Source organism: Mesoplodon densirostris, chromosome 17 (genome assembly GCF_025265405.1).
Source record: "Mesoplodon densirostris isolate mMesDen1 chromosome 17, mMesDen1 primary haplotype, whole genome shotgun sequence".
NCBI lineage: Eukaryota > Metazoa > Chordata > Mammalia > Artiodactyla > Ziphiidae > Mesoplodon > Mesoplodon densirostris.
Window position 1 is genome coordinate 50,950,953 of NC_082677.1, and position 26,448 is coordinate 50,977,400.

A 26,448-nucleotide genomic window follows, 5' to 3' on the forward strand; every position below is an offset into this window, starting at 1 on the left:
TTCTAGATGATTTTTGCCAGGGAAAGAAAGGGATTATGTGCTAAGAGATACAGACCCGTGAACCTCAAGAGCAGTCAGTACACAGTTATTTAGTGGTCACTTCCTTTTGCCTTGTATTAAGTTTTGTTATCATTTCTATCTCCTGTCAAGTAGGAACCTCTCATCTTATTAATTTCATCCCATCTTGCTCTCAGAAGGAGCTTATGAACTGAAATGAGTGATTCCAAAATCTCATTTCAGCCTTTCAACTTTCACCTATGGTACAATAATGATTAAACAATGAAATGATCCAAAGGCAGGAAACCAGAGATGGAAAGACACAAGGTGCCATTGGAAACAATCAATCAGATAATCAACCTCGGAAAACTGAATGTATATATATCTGGTTACTCACCACAATAAAACATAATAGAAACTTGGCATTTTAATGTAACAGCTTTCATATTTCCTTGATAATTGTGTGTTTAACATAAATAATGTCCATTTGTAACATTTATATTTCCTTTAAACACTTAATAATAAATTAGTGTTAGTTATTGCCTGCACAGTGAAAAACAAGCTGGTCTTTTTTTAAAGCAATTTAAATTTTTATTGATTTTGTTTACATAACATAGAATTAGCAACTACAGTAGTTGCCACTTTAAGTGACCTCAGAGAAACAAAATATATAATTATTTTACATGGTTATATTACAATTTTATAAAGTTAGCTACAGCATACCCATGCTTTGTTATAAACTGTATTCCTCTGGCCATATGTTGTAAGCTGTCAATACTAACACACACCCACATTAGCAAATATAAAGGAGAAAACAGTATAAAATCGCTTATAAATCTTTTAAGTTTTACATCCATGTTAACATTATTTTTGTCCATTGTTATATTATACAGTCCTTAATACTAGAAAATACGTTTTAAAGTTAAACAGTAGCACCTTTTCCCACATTGATTTTATTTATGCTAAGAAATCATGCTTGTTTCTTACCAACCTTTGTCAGTATGTTAAAATTTTGAATCAAACATTTTTAGAAAAACTACTGAACACAATTTCATTATAAATAATGCATGTATATGCTATTTGTGTGCAGTTTAAAATTTGGCAAGATGATTACAGACCACAACTCTGACAGGGAGGAGGAAAGGGCATTATGATGCAGATGAGAAACAAAATGAATGGTAATAAAATGAGCTCAAATTTAAATAGGAATAAGAAATATATTAACAAACTGAAAACAGTAGTAACCCAAAGTTAATTTAAAATCCGAAGTTTGAAATGTCTTTCGTGATGACAAGCATCTGAAAAAGTGATTGGGAAGAAATTAATAAATAAGCCTGGGATTTATAAATAGATTCCACATGGCATGTGAATTAATTACTGTCCTTTCCTTCTGGCCCCATTATTGGGGTTTTGGTAGCATCACGTTAGATGCTGGCAGAAAACAACATTGCTCGCTTATTCTCAACATGTGGCTGTGGCCCTGGGTTACCAAAAAAAAAAAAAAAAAAAAAAAAACACAAAAAAAACAAAAAACAAGGGTAGAAACTCTGTTATATTTTAAGACAGAGTTAAAGCTCTTGGGCCCAATTTGTTCCTGAAGCCACTGTGAGAACATTGCACTGTTTTGCTGGAACAGAATCAGGACCTTTTGCATTGATGTGACGGGCAGTGACGAACATCAGGCTAAGAAAGGGAATCTGTCCCCATGGGTTTCCTCCCGCCCCATCTCATTTCCTCTGTCTTCCGTTTTCTCTTGTACATACTTTCACACACATCTCATCCAAGTTAACCTGAGGCACTTTGCTGGGGAGATGAAAGAATTAGGCAAGAATGCACAAAGTAAGAGGCTCTTAACAGTCTCAAAAAGCAGCTTTGCCTGTAAGTGACAGGAAAGCCCCACATCCAGAATTCTTTTCTATTAGTTATTTACACAAATAATATAAAAATTAGTAATAAGCTTTACAGGTAACTGTTACATTGACTCTAATATCTATGATCTTAAAAATAGTGTTTTAACTATCGTATGATACATTGCCAGAGACCATCTTAACTGCAGCAGGGGTGAGAGAAGATGCTGCTTTCTCCTTTGCCCCGTGGACACTGCTCCAGGCAACTCACATTCTGTCCATTATGGGGTTCCTGGCATCTCTCCATCGTAAAGGTATGAACGCTGGGGCCTGCCCTTTGTTTAATCATCTACACGTTGTGTATTGTAGCTAAGTATTTACAGATGACAAAACTAAACACATAGCATTTAAACTACAATAGTGAAAGAAGAAGAATGTTTTAATAATCCTCAAAAAAATGGTAGGTGGTATTTTCTTTGCAGAGTACACGAATAGGAGATTTCAAAGCAGTGTTTTGGGATGGCATTCCAAACCTTCTCTCTCTGCCCCTTTGTGACATTTGATCTTATCTGAATGTAAAGTTGACTATTTTCAAAAACCTCAATCTCTCTGATACTCCCTCCTGATCACTTAAATATGTCTCTAACATCAAAAAAATACACCAGCTGAACTGCTTTCATATGTTGGCTCCAATTATAATCCAACCAATGGTGTGAGACTATTAATAGAAAAGTTCCTTTAAAAGACTTTTAAAATTTTAAATTGAGTAATTTAAATTTCATTTAAAAATTCTGTTTCGCAGCCACACATTTTTCCTTGGCATCAGATTCACCTTAATTTAAAACATAAACATCTTTAATAGGAATTCTGAGTGAGCTCAGTTTAAACGTAAGTGGTGTATGAATATACCAGGAGTTCTGAAGAGCCACATTGAAGTGCTGAGTGTAAAGGATTAAGTGCTTTCACAATGAGGCTTTCTTAATTCTCATCGCTTTTCTTCTCATGCTGTAAACAGCTCATAAAATGTCATGAGTAAGTCTGAGTGTTAAGAAAATAATCACTCTTACATTGTTCTGTGCAAACACACAGTTGTTTTGTTTTGTTTGGCGGATGCCTCCTTGTTTTAATGATTTCTGTCCAAAGTAAAGAAAATGAATATTCCTTCTTTCAAGATGAGCTGTATTTATTACTGGAACGGAAGTTGTCATATCCGTGATCATTAGCTTTGAACTTTAAGCACGACTGCTTTTCCTCCAAGGACTGCTTTTCTTCAAATGACTGGCACCAGCAGCATAAGCATGACTGTACAAAACAAAGTAACTCGTTATAAGTTTACATCAGTTACACTATCACAACCCTTCCTCCTCTCCAGAATTCTGGCTTTCTTTGCATGATACACAATTCTGCCAATTTCTTTCCATGCCCTCTTATTTTCCCCTTAAAAACATATAATTACATAAGTAGTATATGATAATTCTTTTAAACTAGAAAATACAGAGAAGAAAAAATGTACATCATTAAACTTCCTCATCTTTAATTAAAATTGAAAGAGAAAGCCACTCTTAATTCTTGATACTTACCCTTGATTACTTGAGAAATACTTTTAATATTTGATAAATACATAACTCAAGACTTTTTCCTATGCAAATGGAAATATTACCACACACATATCTACACATGACTGTATATGTGCATGTTTGTGGAAGTGTGTGTATAATTATGTTAATAAAACTGGACTATACATACTACTCCATGGCCTTGACAGTGACATAAACATCTTCCCATGTCAATAAACTTAATATTACATCACCATTTTTTTCAGCCACGTGTTTAATCTCATGTGACTTTTCAATACTGTTACACAATAAGGTTATAAAGTATATGTGTCTCAGTTGTAGTCATCCAAATTTTTTATTGGATTTTTAAAAATCCTGTTAATTCTGTTTGTTTTCTGAGAATTTATATGTATAAGAAAATGTGAGTTCCATTGCTTTCTATTCTGTAAAATGAGGGACATGATCTGGTGACATTCTCTTCTAGCTCTAAAATCTATGAGTTTATGAGTAAGCAAAGAATTTTATAGACTGCCTTTGATTTTACAAGGAAGCTAAGTTCTCAGTTTTCCAATAATGAACTTCCAGTGGAACCAAGCAGAACCAAGGCACCACACCCTCCAGTACAAAACCAGGCAGTTAATAATTAGGACAATAGAGCCACAGACTCAGTGTCTGATGCACATTCCCCAGTTGTTTTACAGGTACGGTAACTGCCACCAGAGGGAAAAAGCTAACTCCATGATGACCAGACTGTAACCCTGACATAAGCTGCACCATCCTGAGCAGTACTGAATCTATGGCTAGCACAAGTCCAAGAACGAGCCTGAAGAGAATGGGACTAACATTATTGCTCATAATAATCTGTACCTTGGTGGGAAGCAAAATAATTGTAGCTTGTTCTGCCCGTATATGTAAGCACGCAACTACAATAAAATTGTCAGCAAAAAGATGTTACAGACCCATGTTGACATCTTCCACTCTGAGAATATGGCGTCCCATGTCAGCATGAAGAAGTTACAGAAGATAGACCTTTGCCCCTAATCCCATAGAAATGGAATGGTGTTTGACAGTGGGGAACTGAAAGCAGCTCTTTTGCCCCTTTCCTGTTTGCCCATTTCTGTTCCCCTCTAACCTCGAAAGAACCTAATTATAGAAATGTGATCACTAAGCAATTGAAATGAGTTCCTGAATTATGCTCTCCTGAATGCACACCATGCCTTGTCTAACCTGTTGATTCTCTTCCTAGATAAAAAGAAGTAAGACTAGCTCTCTACCCACACTAGCCCCCCCTAAGCAATCCTGCATGCAGACCACTCCGGCAAGATAACATCTGAAGAGAGAGCCAGCCAGTCTGTCCGCAGGGGAGAGGCAGAACCCAACCTCCTGCCTTGATGATTCACTGAGATTCTTCCCCCTCCATTTTTCCCTTTAAAAACTGTCATGGCTGAGCAGAATCTTTGGTGTTGGTCTCTGAACACGAGTCCACCATCTCCCCAGACTGCTGGCTTTTCTGATTAAAGCACCTTTCTTTTCTACTGACACTTGCCTCTAGAATTATTGGCATATGAGTGGTGAGCAGGTGAATCTGGGTTCTGTTACACCAGGAACAAGTGAATCATTCTCACATAAGGGAAGGGAATATTTTATTTATGTTAGATTGTTGAAGACGTGAATGAATGGATGGATAGATGTTACACACAAATGCAAGCAGGCAAATGAGGAATAATTTCACATATTCCACATCAAGGAGCACTTCTCTGCTATAGCATGAAGGCAGAAAAGTGGAGGTAAAACCTGAATTAAACTGCTTTGTTTGACTAGTTACTGTCACCTCTGTATGAAAAAGAAACTAACTTAGTTATAATCTACAGTGTGCTGCATAGTCCAAAATCTTCCAAAAATGGGAACGGTGCCTTTAATCATGTGTAGCTCTTATTTTATCATGTGATATTTGTCAGACATCAATGCATGCAATTTTCATTCATTTTCTGTGTAACTCTATGAGTAAACTTGATTGGTGGAGGCAGTAGGGAATGGTTGACTGGGATTTGTAGGCAGAAATCAATTATAGTGATTTATGAGCAAAATTCACATTTAAAAAGAAACGTCTAGGGCTTCCCTGGTGGCGCAGTGGTTAAGAATCCGCCTGTCAAGGCAGGGGACACAGCTTCGAGCCCTGGTCCAGGAAGATCCCACAGGCCGCAGAGCAACTAAGCCCGTGTGCCACAACTACTGAGCCTGTGCTCTAGGGCCCCCGAGCCACAACTACTGAGCTCACGTGCCACAACTACTGAAGCCCGTGTGCCTAGCACCGGTGCTCTGCAACAAGAGAAGCCACTGCAATGAGAAGCTCGCACACCGCAACGAAGAGCAGTCCCCACTCGCCACAACTAAAGAAAGCCCGTGCGCAGCAATGAAGACCCAACACAGCCAAAAATTAAATAAATAAATAAATAAATAAGAAATGTCTGTCATGTAATACTAGGGGAAACTGCAAAACAATTGACTAGATCTCTTTGGATAGAAATATTAATAGTTTGGAAGGGTTATATTTGATGCCAGATTAAAAAGGGCTTTTGATTTTTGAATACTCTTACCTTAAAGCAGTTTTTGAATCTTTTGCTCACCAAATACAGAGCTATTGGGTTAATACAGGAATTCAGGGAGGCCATGTTGATGCCAATGTAGTCCAATACCAACAAAAAGCTGCAAAAAATAATACAAGACATGTCTGTAAAAAAATATGCTGCTATGAACCTATATTCTTTACAGACTTTTGTGTTTTTGTGAACAAAAAAATTAGCCATTTACAATGGTTTTGACTTTATCACTAGTCTTTGCAGATTATGATCTCTGTCTCTGTCTCTCTCTCTCTCATTCTCTGTCCCTGTCATCGCCCCACGCCACCCATGCTCAATTCTCTCGTTTAAAATGAAATCTCGGGACTTCCCTGGTGGTGCAGTGGTTAAGAATCCGCCTGTCAAGGCAGGGGACACGGCTTCGAGCCCTGATCCGGGAAGATCCCATATGCCGCAGAGCAGCTAAGCCCGTGCGCCACAACTACTGAGCCTGTGCACCTAAAGCCTGTGCTCTGCAACAAGAAAAGCCACTGCAGTGAGAAGCCCGTGCACTGCAACAAAGAGTAGCCCCTGCTCGCCGCAACTAGAGGAAGCCCATGTGCAGCAACGAAGATCCAACGCAGCCAAAAATAATTAATTAATTAATAATAATTTTTAAAAATGAAATCTCTTTTGGAAGCGCTGAGGCTGGATGAAAAGAAAGGATATACAAAGTGCAAAGGAGAATCAGACCTAATGTTTTCTTTTTTTTTTTTTTTCTGCGGTATGCGGGCCTCTGTTGCGGCCTCTCCCGTTGCGGAACACAGGCGCCGGACGCGCAGGCTCAGCGGCCATGGCTCACGGGCCCAGCCGCTCCGCGGCATGTGGGATCTTCCCGGACCGGGGCACAACCCCGTGTCCCCTGCATCTGCGGGCGGACTCCCAACCACTGCGCCACCAGGGAAGCCCAGACCTTATGTTTTCAATTGTGCTACTCACTCATTTGGACAACCCTGGCTCTCCATTCCCAGTGTTCTCCTAAGTCCCTTTACTTCTCCCTTCGAAATAGGAGTAAAGGTAAAAAAAAATGGCCATCTTAATTGCTCCCTAAGGATTAGAAAAATGGTACTCTCTCTTCTTGCCAATGAAAGGAATCAATGGAAAAACTTCTGAATGGCATTTATTTACACAACTATTTCTATTTTACCTTTCTTACCTCAATAGTTCACATCTATTGGGATCATTCCGATCATAAAGAGTGAGCTTCAAAATCCTGCTGAGGTGAAGAGGAAGCCAACACAGGGCAAAGACAAGGACCAGGCAAAATACTGTTTTGGCCACTTCCCGTCTCTGAAATAAAACCACGGTCAGACACTGAATAGATGCCTCATTATAATCACAGTGTTCTCACTTTCCAAATGAAATATTTAATATCGTTTACAAAAAATCTGTGGCATTTGTAAAAGTTCAGGATACTGAGGTTTAAACTGAATAGCTAATGTGAATTAGACAGAAAATGATTAGAGACTCATCTTTAAAAAGTAATGGCTCTTTTTACATCTTTTTAGACTATGTAGAATATCTCCAGATAGATAATATAAAAAATATTCTTTGTATATTAAAAAATACCAGCACAAGAAAAAGGAAGTATGCTGTGGTGTATGATAATTTTAGTTTCTTATCACCACGATAATTTTCATATTCATAATCAGGATTGTAATCATGAGTCAGCAAATATTTCTACTTCCTTACCTGCTTTAAGTGATCATTCAAAGCAATTTGCATGCCACTCTTCTTTCTCAACATTTCACAGGTCATCAGGGTATAAAACAATGCAGTGATGGCCAATGGCAAGCAGAAATAGAAACTAAATAGCCACCAATCTTTAGCTGTCTTGTAAAACTATGGGAAAGAGAGAATGTTATACTTAATATTCCTCTGTAAGAAAATCTTACATATCAAATGTTAAATTAAAAAATACTCATCAAGGGGAAATTATCTTCTAAAGTCGATCCATTTTATAAATACTATGTATAATCTTTCAGGCCACGTCTGCTGAACAAATAATTAAATTAAATGAAACAAACTTTTCCTAAAAAGCATTTCAATTCTCTAAGGAAGTGTGCTATCATTACACATAAAAATGTAAGTAATTGGGCAAATTTTTAAATATTTGGTAATTCAAATATTTTTGTCTTCACATATGCAAGTTATCCCTAAGGAATTCTTTGTGTGAAATACCACATCTGAATGGGTAAAGATATCCTAGTGTTTATGGGAGTTTTTCACTTTTTAACAAGTTTGTTTATGGGAAAAGCAGGTAGGAAGAGGTCTATATTAATCAGTTACCTAAGGGATGTATACATCTAACCTATCAACTAAAAATCAAAGCTGCTTGTAGCATGCCTTTTGTTTTATTCTTTTTCTGCTCTTTTCTTCTTTTCCTTCTTAAAATTGTTGTTCCAGATATGTCTGTGTTGGAGCAGAATTTATGTAATCTGTGCAGTACTTTTCCCATTTTAACTAATAAGAAACAAGAAAACAGCAGTCTCAACTTCACATTAATGCCCCTCTTTATTCTTTTGTTTACCATGATCTATACATATTCATAAAGCTTTAGCTTGCCTTACGTGTAAAATAAAAAATAATCATTGGTGACATTTGGACCAGCCCCCTTTGCATTAACTCCTCTTAACCCATTCTATTGGGATGAGCCTTTTACACTTAGGATCTATCTTCTGATGACCAGTATTACCATTCTTTTCCTATTTCCTGATTAAAAGCTCTTGAATAAATGGCCAAGATGAAGTTCTTTGCAATGGCAGCTTTCCCTTTAGAGAGAAGACAAGCTTGGTATTCATACCGAGCTTCACGGATTCACATGGATTCCAATCAATCCATCCATACCAGGGCGACTTCTACTTGATCATTCCCTGAGCCACACACTCCTTCTGATGACTGCTGTGCTGCTTCATACAGAATATGTAGTAGCTGCCAGTCCTTATGGGAATTTGAGCAGAAATGCTATAAATTCAAATCGATTCTCTCATGTAAACTTGGTTTATCTGTATTCCTGAGCACCAGGGGATCCTTGGAGAAGTAGTGACCCAGCTTCTTGCAGCCTGGGTCATTAGTCACCATTAATCCCACTGCCCTAGGACCTACACTCTTAATTCATGCCAAGGAGAGTAATAAATCAGTAGCTTCCCAAGAAGAGGAGATCAGGGAAAAAATAGCTAAATATTTATAAGGCAACAAAAGAAAGGGGGACAAAAGAGTAAAATTTACCTGCATGAAGGCTGTTTTCTGAGTGGGATGGAGCAAACAGATTCTCAGATAACTTCCTTTGTAGTCAGTGGTAATCATGTCAAAACCCACGGCTTCAGGGACAGCCAGGACCACGGAGACCACCCAAATTAAAACAATTTCTACTGCTGTCCATTTTGGAACCCCGATTCCTTTAATTCGACTCCAAGAAGCAACAGCTCGATATCTGAAGAATAAAACATAATCGTTTGCCAAGCTGGCAGAGCCTAGTTTTATTGAATTACACAGTTTATTTTCTAAGTAACATAGCAATCGCTAGGATAGCGGTCAGGATATACCTGGCTTAGATATATGCTCTTACCTGTCAATACTTAGAGCACATAGACTCAGCACAGTGATTCCCACAGAGGCCTTCTGTATGAAAGGCACCAACTTGCACATCTCAACTCCAAAGGGCCAGTCCTCGGCAAGTAGCTGCATTGAGGAAACATGAAGCTCTGTTAGGGAGATTTTCACAGGGCGCCCTCTGAACTGTATGTATCACTTAGTGGAGACAAATGAACACGTAGAGTTAAAATAACAAATTCCAGTTCTTATTCTTTTTCTCATAGACTACTCCTCTGAAAAGCACTTGCATTTGATATCTGGAACAAGAGAGTGGATTGGGAATAATGAAAGGGCAGCCAGTTCAGGAGAATTAACTATACACAGACAGTAGCTTAGGGTCAAGGTCTCCTCCACTGCAGGGCCAACTGGGGCCAGTTGCTTAAGTTCTCCTTACAAGATTGGGCCTGCAGTGCTGAAAATGCCTCTCATACTGTTATGGAGTCTCAAGTACTCAGCTGGTGGCCAAATCAAAATAAGGTTAACTAAAAATAGGTGACGTGGGACTTCCTGGTGGTCCAGTGGTTACGACTCCACGCTTCCAGTGCAGGGTTCCATCCCTGGTCGGGGAACTAAGATCTCACATGCCATGTGGCATGGCCAAAAAAAACCCAAAACAAAACAAAAGACAAATGTTTCTTAGCCAGAGAGACTAGACGACTCCTATGGAGAACAGTGTGTGTGTTCATGTACTTATTCTTCACTCTAGTCAACTTGACTGCTCTGTAACTCAGCACACAGCTCCTTGAACCCAGCAGGCACACTCCTTCATTAGGGCTTCAATGGACGTTCTTCCTTATCCTGGAAGGCTTTTCTCCCACAGATTCACTTGGCTAACTCCTTGACCTCCTTCAGGTCTTACTCAAATCTCATCTTTTCAACATGACCTACACTGACCACACTATTAGGTATAGGAACTGGTCAGGCCTCCCCCATCCCCCTCATCCTACTCCACTTCCCGTTTCATCCATAGCACTTATCAACTCCTATTGTATATATTATACCATACTTGTTTGTTTGGTTAAGTTTTGCTGTCTGGAACCCCTAGCCCATCAAACAGAAAAGAACTTCTGCAATTGCCTAGTACAGTTCCTGACATACAGCAGATTCTTAAATATTCAGGCCCCTAAAATATATAGGCAGTGGCTATCCAGCCAGCGAAAGACCTAGTTCTTGGTACCAGACGTATATTTCCGTTTATCTGACTTCAGACTATGCAACCATCTATTGTTAAACTCAGTGATTTTCTCTTTTAGGACAACTGGGTGTGCCCCACCCTGGTAAATGAATCACTTTAGGTAAACATCTGGGTCGAACGTTCATGAGGTTTTGAAAATAAAGAAAAGTATTTCAAATCTACGTGTCTGTGTGTGTGTTTTAATGTTTTAAAAAATAACCTTCCAAAAGTGAAAACTATTTTGAAACACAATTGAGTCTTTCCGTTCTTTCACTAGTGAAGGTTCTTTGTGGAGTTTGTCATGCTGGGTGATTGTTCTGTAACTAGAGTGGCACCCAAAGCTGAAATGCGTGTTTCAGTACTAATATGACTGGATCTCCAACGTGGAACCAATTTCATTTCTAAGGTAGACATGAAAAGTTACACCAACATGTAGAACAAATGTTGGCATACTTACAGCAAATACGCTTTTTCTAGGGCCTGAAAGCCTGCAAGGCCAGGCAGGCAACAGAAGAGTGGAGGAAGCCAGGTGTAAGAAAGTCACTGGTGTCAGGAAACAATAGGGAACAGAGGGGTCTGGGGTAAATCCTGTCTAAAAGGAGCTGCTGCTAATAAACGTGATGTGATTTTTGCCAAGAGATCCCCAATACAAAAGTATCTTGATTTTTAGCCCAAAATTGGAATTTTTATATGAAATCTCACAATTTATAAAAATTGTCAACTAATTCATATTTAAAAAAAAAAACTGTCATATAACATTGTATTAACAAAATATTTTTATGTGTCAGACCAGCCTCTAACTTGTGACCTCTGGATTAATGAGCTGACTTATAACTCTGCTTGTTCATTCATTCATTCAGCGAACATTTATTGAGTACCTACTATGTGCCATACACCATTCGGAGTACAGAGTGCCTATCAGTGAACAAGGCAAACTCCCTGCTCTCATGGAGCTTACAGTCTAGTGAGGGAGGCAAACACAAAACACATAAATACTTAATATGGTGTCACACAGGCAGTGTCACCATATTGAAAGATTATGGTGGAATTTAGGGAGTTTTCTTGATAGGCTTCTCAGCAAGGTCTCTCTGAAGAGGCAACCTGCAGTAGGGACCTGACTAAAAAATGTAAGCCATGCAAAGAGCATTCTAGGCAGAAGAAAGAGCAAATGCAAAGGCCCTGAGGTCAAAAGAAGCTTAGTGAGAGGAAGGGACAGCAAGAAGGCTCTCAAGGCTGGGGTCGAGTGGTCCCGGCCACGTGTCTAGGAGATGTAGTTGCACAGGGAGGAGTCTGAATGTTTTTTTTTGTTTTTGTTCTTTTTTTGAGGAAATCCATTGCAAGATTTTGAACAGGGAAATGGAAAATGGCATCATCTTATTTATGTTTTTTAAAAGATCACTCTGGGAACTTCCCTGGTGGTCCAGAGAATCAGCCTTCCAATGCAGAGAACGCAGGTTCAATCCCTGGTCGGGGGACTAAGATCCCACGTGCCGTGGGGCAGCTAAGACCGGCACGCTGCGTCTACAGAGCTCGCGTGCTTTGGAGCCTGCATACCACAGCTAGAGAAGCCAGCGTGCCGCAACTAAGACCTGCGCAGCCAAATAAACAAATTAATTAATTAAAAAATATAAAAAGATCACTCTGGAAGCTCAATGTAGACTAGAATGTAGAGTCAAGAAAGGAAGCTTTGATGAGAGATTGTGGGCTGAAACCTGTGGTGCCCTGGGGCTGAAAAGAATGGGCTATAGACTGGATATGCATTGAAAGCAGAGCTAGCAGGACTTTTTGATGGGTTGGATATAAGATATGAGACTCAGGAAACTCAAGTAGGTTGATCATGTGAATGGTGGAGACATTGGCTGAAATGGGGAAGGGCCAGGGTCCTGCAAGTCTGAACCAGCTATGAACTCAAGGTGCTTTAAAAGACTTGCCAATTACCCTTGGAAACATAATAAAAAGATTCCAAACAGTTAAAAGAACCCTGCCAGACCCAGTTTGGTACAAACTATCCAGGTAATATTCTGTCTAATCATTCTGATTGCCTTTATATGTATTGGGGTGGGGGGTGGGAAGCAAAACTAACACATATATGGTACTTACAAGGGACTAGGCACTACTCTAAGCCCTTTACACATGGTATATCATTGAATTCCCAAAACAATCCTATGAGGTAGTGTTACTATTACCCCCATTTTCTAGGTAAAAAAACTTAGGGGCACTTAGAAGTTTATTAACTTGCTGTGTTGATTTTAAATATGCCCACAAATTCTTTGATACTCCTCCCTTCAAAAGGTGAAGCCTCATTTTCCTCCCCTTGAACACAGGTTGGACCTAATGATTTGCTTTTAGTGAATAGAATGTGGTGGGTGTGATGATGTGTGACATCTGAGACTAGTTCATAGAAGGCATTATGGCTTCCTCGTTGCTCTCTCTTGGATCACTCATTCTGGGGGAGTTGTTGTGTCAGGAGAAGACTCAAGCACCCCTATGAAGACTCCAACAGGTGACAAGGACCTGAGGCCACCTAAAAACAGCTGGCACTAATTTGCCAAGTGTGTGAATGAAAAGATCCTCCAGCCTCAGGCAAACCTTCTGATGACTGCTGGCCCACCAACATCTTGACCCTCATGAGAGACCCTGAGCCAGAACCAACAGCTAAGCAGCTTCTGAATTCCTGACCCACAGATAGAGTGTCAGGCAATAAATGCTATTCTTCAAGTTGCTAAGTTTGGGGGTAATTCACTACTCGGCATTAGATAACTAACATACTTGTCCTTGGTCACTCACTTAAGTAAGTAATAGATCCACATTTGAACCCACGTGGTCTGATTCTAGAATCTATAATGTTTTGAAGAAGCTGATCTTAGATGAAACGTGTTTAGAATTAAATCAATATTAGTATTTTAAAACCCATAACTATGTGTCAAACAATGGTAAAGTATCTAGATGTAAAGTAAAATTTTCTTCTAACCCCCCTGCTATTTTATTCATCTACTGTCCAAATATTCAGATAGTGTCAAGTGTTTTCTTGTCTTCAAAGATTTCCAAATATGCAAATATTAGTATCACATAGGTACAGCCATCAGATGAATCAAGATGAATGAGGGTCCGGTCACTGAAGAGAGAGAAGTCTGGCCAATGAAAATGAGCTCTGCACTGAATCCAGGCCCTGTTTTGAGGTTACTATTGTTTTTGGCTCAGCCTAGAAATTGGATGATTGCTCTTCATACCAGTGGGAGGCCTGCAGCCCAACCTCTGACCCAAGTTATCACAGAGGACAGGGAAACACAAACTGAAAATTGTAGCAATTCTCTTCAAGTTCAACACAGAGATAGTCAGAAACCTAATCACAACTGAGAGATTACAGTTTTCTAATCCACCCTTCTGAAGGGAAGGAGACTGAAAAAAAACTCTTCATCATTTCAACTCAGACCTGAATGCTGCCAGTCCTGAGAGGCCACAGAAGGTGGGGGGACGGAGTGCCCACTTCTATTATTTTGTAGTCAGTCAGAAGGATGACTTTGGCAACCTCTGCTTCTCTGATCAGAAGGCTTTGTGGGGACACCAAGAAGCCTGATACCCTGTGACAGAGACCACGCCTACTGCTGATGCTCATCTCTGTCTGAATGGCCTCCAGCCTCAATGCCTTGGCAATTTAGGGCTTGGAGCTTATTTAAAATGCAAAAGATGTCAACCTCTTGTTTAATAATAAACAAAGCCCTGGGTAGGGGAAAAGCTGTGAACTTAAAAAAAAAAAAAAAGTCACTCTCAACCAAGATGCCATCTTTAAAATTTGGTGAAAGAATGTTCTTAGAGATTTTTATAATTCCTGGAAATTAACTGTTTCACTATTTCTTGACAAAAATAATGACATCCAACATCTATAATTTGAAGTCCAACAATACAGCTTTATTCTTGGTAGAGGAAATTGATTCTCCTTTATTGCAAGAGGAAGCAACTCTAACTTTAAACCCATCAATAATACATTCTTATTCCTTATTTGCAGTTTTCCCCATTCAATTAGATAATTTAAGGGCACGATCTAAATACTGAAGACAAATCATGCATGTAATCAAATCTCTCTGATCGCAAAAAGAATGTTAGAGTTCCATATTGTTTCTAGGTCCCTGCCACGTGAATTAAACTTTTTGTTTTTGCGATACGCGGGTCTCTCACTGTTGTGGCCTCTCTCGTTGCGGAGCACAGGCTCCGGACGCGCAGGCTCAGCGGCCATGGCTCACAGGCCCAGCTGCTCCGTGGCATGTGGGATCTTCCCGGACCGGGGCACGAACCCGTGTCCCCTGCATCAGCAGGCGGACTCTAAACCACTGCGCCACCAGGGAAGCCCTAAATTTTCAGGTCCTGTTTAAAGCTAAGTTTGAATATATATTACCTACCATTTATCAAATGTGAGCCAGTCAGAAAATACTCCCATAACAGACACTGGTTTTCACATGGTGATGGCTCATCCAAGGAAGAGTTTTTGTTAGTGTTGGCCCTAGGAGCAATGTGGTGTCCATTTGACAAACGATAGCCGGTCCTCATGCTGGCCCCTTTCGCCTAAGGCTTCTACTGCTTCCCTAGCACATTTCTTTTGTATGAGTAAAGTAAACACAAATAAATAAATAAACACTAGATTGAAAAAAGACTTGGTCATACTGACTACAGGGTTTCTACACAAGGATGGCCATGATTTCATAACTTTATGTTGAAACAGCTGTTTGAGAAAGGAAAAAGTCAATAGAATCCAAAAAATTATTTTATATCATATTTAAAAATTATTTTTATATTAAATATATATTATATAATTTTTAAAAAACTTCTAAAAGGATAAATAACATGAACAGAAAATAAATATCCTTTCTGTAAAAGTATGATTAAGTGAGTCTTACAACATCTCTCCAACTGGGGGATTTAGGTTTTTCAATTCTTTTTGTAATTAAAAATTACATTCTAGAGAAATTAAATGGAGAAAATCCTATTAACACACACCACTCTTAATGCCCAAAGGCATCTCACCCCGTAGAGCCAGGAAATGCCAAAGTTAACCATCTTGCACTAACAAATGTTCAACTGCCTCATGAACCATATATACCATTTTTCTTTCTTATTTTTTTAAAAATTAACAGTATACACTGAGCTTTAACTGTTTCTTTGTTTCAGAATATTCTACAACATTTTTAGTGCCTAGCACAGTGCCTGGCACACAGTGACCGCTCATTAAATGTTGTTGAATAACAGTGAATGAATGAGTTCATGGACGAATAAATGAATTTGATCATAAGGCAAAAACCTTGTGATAAAACTTTTGTCATGAACTTTTCAGTTCTCATATTTGAAACAATTTCTTTAGAGAATTGGGATGACTATGCATTTTATATATTGATTGATTTTTGTATTGTCTAGTCCATGCCCTCCTCCCTTCCAGATGATCAGGTCTTGACACATAGAGCCAGGGCCTCTGGGATTGAGGCATTGGCTCTTCTCTTGGACTTCTGCCTTCCAAGCAGGCCGGAAAAGGTGGAAAGCAAAATTCCTCCCCTCTCCTCTCTCCCCTACTCAAACCTATCAGGGAAATGACTTTTAAAAAAAACGAACCTACTGTTTCTCACTATCTGATGGGATTCAGTGAGGTGCTTTAGTTGTAAATTTGGTGGAGATGGACTCAGGAAGCATAGAGACGCTGTAAGAGACGGTCATTTCAGAAGGTAGGTGAGCAACACATTAAAAATGACAACTAGGGTTGCTTTGCTGGATTGCTGTCTGTTCCATCTCGTGATGAACTGTGAACATTTCTTTCAAATGACTGGCATTATAGAAATGTTTTTACAGTCAGAGTCAAAAGAAGGAAATAATGGAGTGGTTGTGTTTCACAAGTTTGGGGAAGGGTGTATTCTTCTGCTTTTATCTCTGTTTCCTGTAGCAGATAAGAGTTTTTCTGCAATTGAACTGGCGTCTTAATAAGATAGTACACCCTCATTCAAGGATTTCCCATGTCGGATCTCCCTTTCTTTTTTCTTATTCAAACATACAGTGAGAATTTAAGCTGCTGGTCAAGTGCATAGAAAATATTTTCTTGACATACGTTGCACCCGTGCCCTTGGGGACGAATGTCAGTTACCGGTTCCATCCTGGGTCCATTAAAGTGCACTTAATCACTTAAAGATTGGGCCATGTGGGTTAGAATAAGTGGGTGAGGAATAATGTCAGCTATCCCCCAGGGGTACCATTTAAATACCACAATATGAACAGTGCCCCCTGGAGTTGTGCAAGGCAGAGGCCCTGTCCTAGGAATCTGTTGTGTGCACACTGGCAAAGAGAGGGATTTCCACTGCTCTGGAAAGATTCCTATCACTTGCTGAAATAGAAGAATGACTCCATTAAAATGAATTAAGTTTCTGGAAACAAAATCTTTAAGAGAAGCAAAGAGATAGAAAAAAGATAAAAAATAAATATGTCTTAGAGAAACTTAAGTTCACCTTAAATATATATCCTTTTGTTACAGTGAAATTTATTTCCAAGTCTGTAACAGGCCAATAAATAAATGGATTGCTACTCTCCTATTACCTGAACTTAAAAACTTATCCACAGTTTGGCTTAAAACCTTTCATTGACATGTCACATATTTTGAAAAGATTCAACTAAGAGCATTAAGACATGCTATTCACAAACCTAGCTTTATGGTCAGATTCACTTAGCTGAGCTGGATCTTCTAAGATCACTGTGACACCTGAAGAAACTAAAGAATTATAACCTGATGGCCTCATGGCTCAGAAAGTGACTCTCAAACTTAAAGAATTCAACAAATCTTATTAAGTATTTTCATGTCTTACTTAAACCTAATTCTATCCAGAGAATGGCTTATGGGATAAGCTATGGTGAGAAAGCGTTTGATTACCACGGAATTCAAAAGCCCATTAATATAATTTGAAAACACTGTGTGAGGGGGAAGAAGATATGTACAAAGTAAACGTCCAGAGAATAGGCTTCCTCCTTTCTGGAAACCATGATGAAGCTAAGGAGGAGAGAAATAGAGAGGGGACGCGAGTTAGGAGGTGTGAATATGGCTGGGAGACTCAGCGACAGAACACTGCTTGATAAATGCTTCTGTCAACTTTGCTAATACACTTCTGACTCAAGAACAGTCCTCTTTCTCTCTCTTCTACCATCCCAGTTTGGCCGTTTTCTTGTTCCTTTACATTTTCACCAGAGGATCTATAGGGAAAGAGAAATAATAAGTCTCTAAAGTAAAAGCACCGGAAAGGAAAAAAGTCTGAAATTAGAGAAGTTGCCGGCTAAGGTACATCCATACACCATGCTCAGCTATCTCCCAAACATAACCATCCTCTTCTTAACTTTGCAAAGTCCTGAAAGAGAATGTTTCACATCATAAATTACCTCTAGAATCTTATTTCAGCTCAGGCTTTATCTGTCAACACCCCTGAGAGCACTTAATCATTGATTAGCATTTGGCATGTTTCTGTAAAAATCATCAACTATAGCATATTAGCCATACCTTATATGGTTTTCTTTGGAAAATGAAGACCCTGGCTCCCTGGCCTTGAAACAACATGGTCTTGGCTGTGTCATCCTCTTGTACAACTATGGAAATGCCTTCGATCTTGAACGATTCATTTAAAATGAGCAAAGAAAAAAATGTAAAGCCTTTGATAGATAAGCCTTACCACATTGAAAGAAACATTGCCTTGACATTTTAAGAGCCTTGGATTTATGGAGTGACTGAGTGGCAGATCAAAGGCAAACACAGGAAGCACCCTAGAGTTAACCTGGGGAACATTTCATTGCTCAAGGCCAAGAGTTTGCCCACCATTTTGTCACAGGCATCCACAGCCAACATGTGAAGCAGTGAATCAGAAATAGGAAGTCTTGAGTTTCTGGGCTATTTGACATCTGCTATTGACCTATTATTCTGTTATGGCCAATATCCTCATACATATAGAAAAAAGAACAAAATTTCCCTCCCTTTTTTTGGACAGTTATAAAAATATGAGTATAACATCTTTTGTCGACAAGCATTTGCCTGGAATTGATTGTTGCAGGCACTATGCTATGTGGGTGTTGGGGGGTTAGCTTTATTTATTAATTGACTCAAGGTCATTCAAAGCTAATAGCCTTACTCTTTATTAACACTTTTAAAATGTTAATACTTCAAATGTGCTTAATTAACATGCCTTAAAAACTTTGTTGCTTTAAATAAATGAACCTCAAAGGTGTCTAAGTTCTGTTTTGGGTACAAAATGCTTCTGCTAATAAGATGTCTCTAGACATCACAAAAATCTCAGTTACTTAACTGGAAATATGCACAGTGTTATTATCTTGGGCAAAATTAGACTCCCCTACCCAATGATACCTTTACTTCTTCTATTGCTCTATATGCATAAACTGCATTTACTAATCAGAAAAGTATAACTTCGAAAGTTAAATTTGCTGGTCCTTCATTCACTTTTACTTCTAACTATGAAATTAGTTAATTATATGCAGACTTGTTAAGTACTAGAAGTAGTCTAAGTCTGGATAGTGAGAAAGGTGATTTTGTTCAGAAAGACAGCTTTGATTGTGTTACAAGCAGGAATGTCTGACTACGTGACAAGGTCACTTCGCTCCAAACTCACTTGAGGGTTCAGTGAAGCAATTCCCATTTTGACATACCAGCGTTTTAATGTTACACATACCCCACCTTAAGTAGTTAAACATTAAAGGTCAGTAGTTTTGCTTCTCAGAGCTATGAAGGCAGCCTCTTTGACGCTAATAGTAGCCTACGAAGTCTTAACAAGAAAACCATCTAGAGGCACTCCAGCGGGTCACCAGCTCAATTTTTAGAAAGCTCTCCATCACCACTAGACATCTGATTATACTTGGATCCTTATCAAAGTTTGCCCATGTAGATATCTGTCATCAGTTTCCAAGGAGATTTGTTTTCAAACTCAATTTGCTTACACATAAAGGAAGCTATATTTATGTTATTTATTATATTTATATTACATTATATTTATGTTAACTATATATCTATTGAGTCAGTTATTCCATGCAAATATAGTACAAAGAGAGTGACTTGTTATAATTTAAAAACTCATTGTTTGCTCAAGTATTTTTAACTTCTTAAGATGTTAAGAGAAGTTAAAGAAATTTTAACTTCAACCTGCAATCAAGGCTTGTTAAAAATCACTGCTAAACTAAACCAAGCCATACCAACTAACCAACCAACCACCAACAACAACATAAAAAAATTCACAGCATCTACAAGTGTACCCAGCTCTTCCTATACAGCTTTGACATTGGTGCTACTCCAACTTACTCTAGGCTCCTATAGGCAACAAATGTCTAGATTATTCCATTCATTTTAGTCTACACAGGAATGGCACAATAAGTAGCTTGTGAATAAGGAGATATTCATCCTCACATCAGATGCTTAAACACTGGTTTGGGGGTCAGGTACATACATGGACCATGTAAATACTGGCATAGTGACCCATGTGTATTAAAGATAGACATTGATACATATATATGTATATGGAGATGTTACATAAAATAGTGATTCAAACTAAGAGTACAACAATAATTTTGGGCTACAGTATGGCAATACCTATCAAAATTACAAATGCACATATCCTTTGATTCAATCATTCTAATTCTAGAAATTTACCCTTCAGATATAGTCATACGTGTGCAAAGCCATATGGACAAAGATGTTATTTGTAGTCATGTTTATAATGGTAAAAGCTGGAAAAAAAATCCTCCAAGTTTCCATTCTTATTCACACACACACACTCACACACATTCTAATGACATTTATTACTGGCTTACTTTGTGCCAGGCACTGCGACCAATGATATTCACCTGTGTACTTATGCATCTATACATTCTTTATAACATTTAATATATTTATATATGCATATGTATACATGTATATTTTTAAACATCCTCTTTGGACGCTTGCTTTTTCATTTTTCATCTGGATGCTCTTATGTCATGCAGTGACAGCCCTAGTGTGCGCTGCTGAGAAGGAGAAACGAGGCTTTTATTTCCAGCAGGTTCTCATGATTATCTGAAGCTCTTTTAGAGCTTCGATTTGCTGTCTCCCACAACATCGATCTATCAGGATTGCCTCCTTGACACAGGAGCCCTGGTGAAAAGACTGTCTAGAAGTTTCCAGAGAAACAGTTCCCTGAGGGAGTCAAAGCAGAGTAGACACATTCCCTGGGGTTTCTCAGCCCTCACAGCAGCCTCTTCCTGTGAAGTCCCATCCCATTCTACAGCCGCATCAAGGAACATGGCTTCCAGCCAGATCTATGACATTTTGTGGTTTGTCAACTTTACTGAACTCTAGATTTACTGAAGTCCAGATTAATGTAATAGATTCACGTTGATGTTTCTGGGCCTGTGGGTAAACCAACAGAGGAGCTGCGGGATTCTATGAACCCTCAGAAATTGTGAATGTACATTATAGTATCTATTAATTATGATGTATATATAAATTATCTATTTATATATTAATTATATATAACATATAAGATGGATAATTAACTGGATTCTCAAGAGAATAATAACATCCCACAAAAACAAAATTAGAAATCGCTAGTTTAGAGATTCAAGTCCCCCACTTTAGGATAAATTTAAATGGCACTCATAATTCACTTCAATTGCTTTGTATGAAGTATAATACTTGACTACTCTGAAATTATAAATGCATTTTTTTAACTGATATGGTGTCATAATTATTTAAGGGAAAATGGCTTTTAACTAGCCCTAGATTAGGTGTTTTTGTAAATAAAGCCTTTAGAATAACAAACAGTGATATTATCAATATTATATATTCATTACAGATCATCTGAAGGGGATTTCAGGAGATAGAAATCTTCAGATGACTCAAATTAAAACTGAAAATGCTTACCAAGTATCCTACTATGTAGTAGTGTGTCCCATAATTGCAGCACTGCACTCAAATGAGGTCCTAACAATACTCCAGGTTGGATAAGGGCAATCTATGCTCAGCTCATGCTGTGCAGGGGGCCAGGAGGACCACGGGTTCTAGGGCCAGAAGGCCTGGGTTCAAGCCCTAGTTTCATCACTTTCTAGTGGTGTGACATCGACCTTCAAGTGGTGTGACATCGAGCAATTTACTTCTTTACCTCTCCAAAATGTAGTTTCCCCATAAAACAGGGGTGATAACAATACTTCTTCCATAGGGTTTGTTGCAGTGATTGAATGAACTAAACCAAGTACTGAGTACATAATAAATGGTAGCCATTATTGTTATATTATATCTCAAGTGACACATATTTATGCACAATATAAAAATAAGCCAAAAGCCACTATGTAGGATTCACTGATGGCAAACCTAGTGATGGGACCTAATTCTATGTGGTGGATTTGTTCATGACCAAAAAGGATGATTACATGGTCAGATTTGTAATGACTCAGTTTGTTTATTTCAGAAATAGAAACACAGCTTTAACAGACTGAATGGTTTCAGGGAAAACGTTGTAACTTCCTAGGGAAATCATAAATGAATTTGAAAGGAAAGGAAAAGCTGTGTGTCCTTTGGGCGTAGGATATTCTCTGGCTTATCGAATGTAATAATTTAGCCAGACAGAGAAAGTAAGATGGTCCTGGAAGAGCTGATTTACACCTGATCTGGAGACAAAATGCCCTCAATCCAACCTTCCATACAGCACTTCATCTGCTGGCTGACTTAGGAGGGTTTCTAAATGGGCTGACCATGTGGGGTTCCCTGGGACCTTCCTAAACAATCTTTCACAAAACTCTGTGCAAGCCTAGCAAAACTAGATGTAATCTCCCTTTTCAGAAGCATCTTATCACTTATTTAAAATTTCTCACAACACCTTGTACTCTAAAATTTCTCAAGTCAGTTTTGAGGAATTGAATTGAAATTCTCCTGCCACATTGGAATGGTAAGACTTAGTCTGTAGGACTCCTAAAATGGGTTCCTTCTGGCCCTAATGGAGCTGTGACTGAATTTAAGGGACCCATTTCACCCTGTGCTTCTCCCAGGAAACCCTCAGAGTTCACAAGAGCTGGTAGCCATGCAGGAATTTAGGATTTCATCTATTAATCCCTCATTTCTGGGAGTGTTGCCTTCTAGGACCTGGATCCTAATCCAAATCCTGTCTCTAAACCTCAGAAATCTCTAGAATTCCTTAATGTATGCCTTGTTGGATTAGGATTTCCAGAGATTCATAAAAGGCAATTTAAAGGCATGCCATCTGGTGACTTCTCCTGCCACAAAGATCAAAGTATCTCCCACAGTCCTTTCCTAAACCAACATGCCTTTTCTTTCCCTTGTACTGAGCCCAGGACTAGATTTAGGCAAATCCCCAAAGTACATTCCCAGTCCCTTACACTTTTGGTTCTGTTTTTATGCGTGACTTCCTATTGCTGGTTACGATGGGCAAGCAGAGTTTTACAAATTTGCATCGCCCTTTAAAATTTTCCAGCTCTTTCACTCAGGCTACTTTTCTTAACACCACAAAACCCCAGTCAGTGGGCACTAGAAACTTTATTGTAGAGTTGAGGACGCTGAGGCCCAGAGATGTTGGGAAGTGTCCAGAGTTTCAAAGCGGGAGTCAAAGAGCATAGGGGTTTGCGTCCTGCCTTAGCTCTTCAAGCCCGTTCCCTCTGATGCCTGCAGTAATCACATAATGCTGTTAGCTACTGAAACTGTTAGAGACTTTATGTTCAGTGTCCTCGGTCTTGTCCACAAAGTCATTGATGGGGTGCAGTTTGTGCTTTGGAACCTGACAGATGGAGCCTGATTCTCCTCACCTCCATCACTTACTCACTGTGAGACCTTGAACATCCTATCATCTGTTAAATGGAGTAATGTCTATGCATGGGTTGTCAGAAGGAGTAAAAGAAAGTAACACATCTATCCCAGCGCCTGGCCCATCGTAGGCATTCAGTAAAGGGTAGGTACAGTATGGTCATTCACAGCAGGTGAACTGTGTTTTCTTACTGTCCTGTCTGGGTGTCTTTCTTTTAGGCCATTTGTCTCCTAAAAACCTATTCGAGCCCCTCTACTGTTAGGGTCCTTTAAGAAAATGCTTCCCAAGGTTAGTACGCATTTGAATCACCTAGGTATTCTAAGATGCAGATTCTGATTTAATAAGCCTGGGTTGGGCTTGCAGTTCTAACAAGTTCTCAGGTGATAACAATCCTGCCAGTCCATGAACCATCCATTTCTGAATAGAGAGAATGTACCTTGTGAGCTGGATTTAGGGACAAGGTCCTTCAGGACCAGTGGTTCTCAAACCTTACGTGCAGGGCTTGTTAAAATACAAACTACTGTGCTTCACCCAGAGTTTCTGGATGAGTAGGTTTGAGGTGAGGCTATAAGATGTCATTTCTAACAAGTTTCAAGTTATGTTTATGCTGCGCCTCTGGGGACTATGCTTTTTCCAGGCTTAGCAGCGGGCTACTGAAACCAGAAGGCTATTTGGTTCCAGTGATTACTGACTTCTAGGAAGGGCCGGATCTTCGTGACTAAGCTTCCTGCAAAGGCTCCGGCATCTCCCCCTTCCTAACGGTATGCCCTCCCATCGCGGTATTAGCAGGCACCCTTTACCTTGTAGACATTGATGGGGATATCAATGGCGATGTGCAGCAGGTCTCCCAGGGCCAGGCTGGCTATCAAGATATTAGGGCCGTTTCGCATGCACTTGTTCTTGTAAATGATTCTCAGCAATGTGGAGTTTCCGATGATGCCCAGCACGAACACTAGGCAGGACACCACCGTGTTGATGTACTTGAAAGTCTCCTTGATTTCGATGGGTCTTTCGCACGGGGGCGGGGGGAGGGTGCGCGGTGGGGTTCCCGCCAGTCTCCCTCCTTTCGGCATCTGCGGAGATGCGGACGACCGCTGCACGCTGGCGTTGGACCCCCGGGGCCAGGAGGTCTTAGTTGGGGGCGCCATGATCTCTCCGGCCCCCAGAAGTGGTGGAGTGGCCCCGGCCGGCGGGAATCCCCTCTCTTCAGCCTGGACCCCCACCACGCCGCAGGCAAGGATCAGCGCCAGCAGGGCGCGTCCGCACAGGCTGGGCAGCGGCTGCATGCTGCTGCCTGCTCCAGGGGGAGTCGGGTGGCCACTCTTCAGCTTTCAGTCTGGAGATCAGCAAGGGAAGGAAGACGGGACACCCGGGTCAGCTACCCCAGCCACGCCCCTGCCAGCGGCTAGCGCAGAGCGCAGCCGCGCCCGCACCATCCGCGCGCAAAAGTAACTCAAGTTTGCGCGCCAGTGGTAGGCGGGGGACTCTGGCGCGTGTGAGCCGCCCGAGCCCGTCTCCTGCCCTTCCAGAGCCAGCTTTCGCTGGTTTTTCTCCCCTGCGTTTCCCGAGGGGTAAATGACTCGCAGTGGGGTGGGGTATTCTGGAAGGGGTGTGACAGGGAGGAAAGGATGGGTGTCTAGAGCAAAGCTCTGAGCTCCTGTTGTGCCCAGAGGGAGACGTGTGTGTTCTTTCTGGCTAAGGGCGCGTGGGGACGGGGGAAATCAAGGCACCTAGAGGCCAAGGGTTGTGCCAGTCTCTGCATTGGACTTCTCAGGAACCCGGATACCCTGTGTCTGGACGCCAAGACTCCTTCCTCCCCGCGGGTGAAAGCAGCTACTTCCCGGCTGCCTGCGCTCGGGCTCCCCCGGACCCCCCACGAGTGTGCCGGCTGACTCGGAAAATCTCTGGGACATCTCAGTTCTGATTGGGAGAGTATCTGCATTAACGCGGAAGCTTCTGTGCCCTCCAAGTGGCTTCAAACACTCACGCGCTCTCCTTCGCTCCAACCCCATTGTAATTCGCTGTATCCATACATTAAAAAAAAAAAAAATCCCCAAACAAGTAATCCAAGCTGAAGCCCCAGGATAAGGTTCAATCTCTGATTTTAATTTAACACCAAGCCAGAACTTTTACCTCGCGGACCGGACGCGCCAGGCGCAGAGGGACCAGCGGGGACCTCCTTCCCGGGACGCACTTGGCTCGCAGCTGGGTTCCAGGCTGCCCTGGAGCAGAGCGCGCCTCCCTTCAGCTGCGGGCGGATCTGGCTCTGACGAAACGCTGAGGGAATGCCTGACCGTGTAGCCTCCGCAGCTTGCTCGGGATCCTTGCTGTCCCTAGACAAGTACCTTTATTCATTCGTCCCTTCCCCATCAATCACCGCCAGACTCCTCCCGCCTCTTGCGACCGCGCGGCAACCTTTCCCCTGGAGCGACGCCTGGACTGCATCAGCAGGACCTGCCCGCTGCCGCAGAGGGCAGTCCTCGGCCCGAGACGCGTCCTGGGAGGCTGTGGAGTTGTCATGGTTCTCAGTTCTTCAGATGATGAGCCTAAACCAAGGGCAAGTTTTCACACACCCCGCGACGCTCGAGGCTTCAGACTAGAGCCGGGCTCTGAATTAAACGTGTTTCAAGCCCGCTAGGACTTTTCAGAGAAAAGTTAAGTATCCCGCCGTGACACCTAAACCTTGTTTAGCTGTTGGGAGGGTGGAGGAGAGGCTGCTTTTGTTTTGCCCTTCAGTTTCAAGTCCGCATGGGTCCCCACCCACACGGAAGAGCACGATCCTTTCTTTTCAAGCCCTGTCCCTGCCCTAGGAGAGACCTAAAATTCCTCCTTCATTTTCTCTAGCAGAGGCTCTTCTTC

General features: G+C 40.7%; 1 protein-coding gene across 1 annotated transcript; it reads right to left on the reverse strand.

The window, feature by feature from the left end:
• Window positions 1-624: 624 nt before the first annotated feature.
• On the reverse strand, window positions 625-26,023 carry EDNRB (endothelin receptor type B). Its single transcript, XM_060079973.1, has 8 exons — window positions 25,723-26,023; window positions 24,390-24,925; window positions 9,587-9,699; window positions 9,247-9,451; window positions 7,711-7,860; window positions 7,175-7,308; window positions 5,998-6,106; window positions 625-3,146 (listed from the first exon to the last, which is right to left on the reverse strand). Exons 2-8 carry the CDS (start codon window positions 24,873-24,875, stop codon window positions 3,012-3,014), a joined length of 1,332 nt encoding a protein of 443 aa, XP_059935956.1. The 5' UTR covers window positions 24,876-24,925; window positions 25,723-26,023; the 3' UTR covers window positions 625-3,011.
• Between the last annotated feature and the right edge of the window lie 425 nt (window positions 26,024-26,448).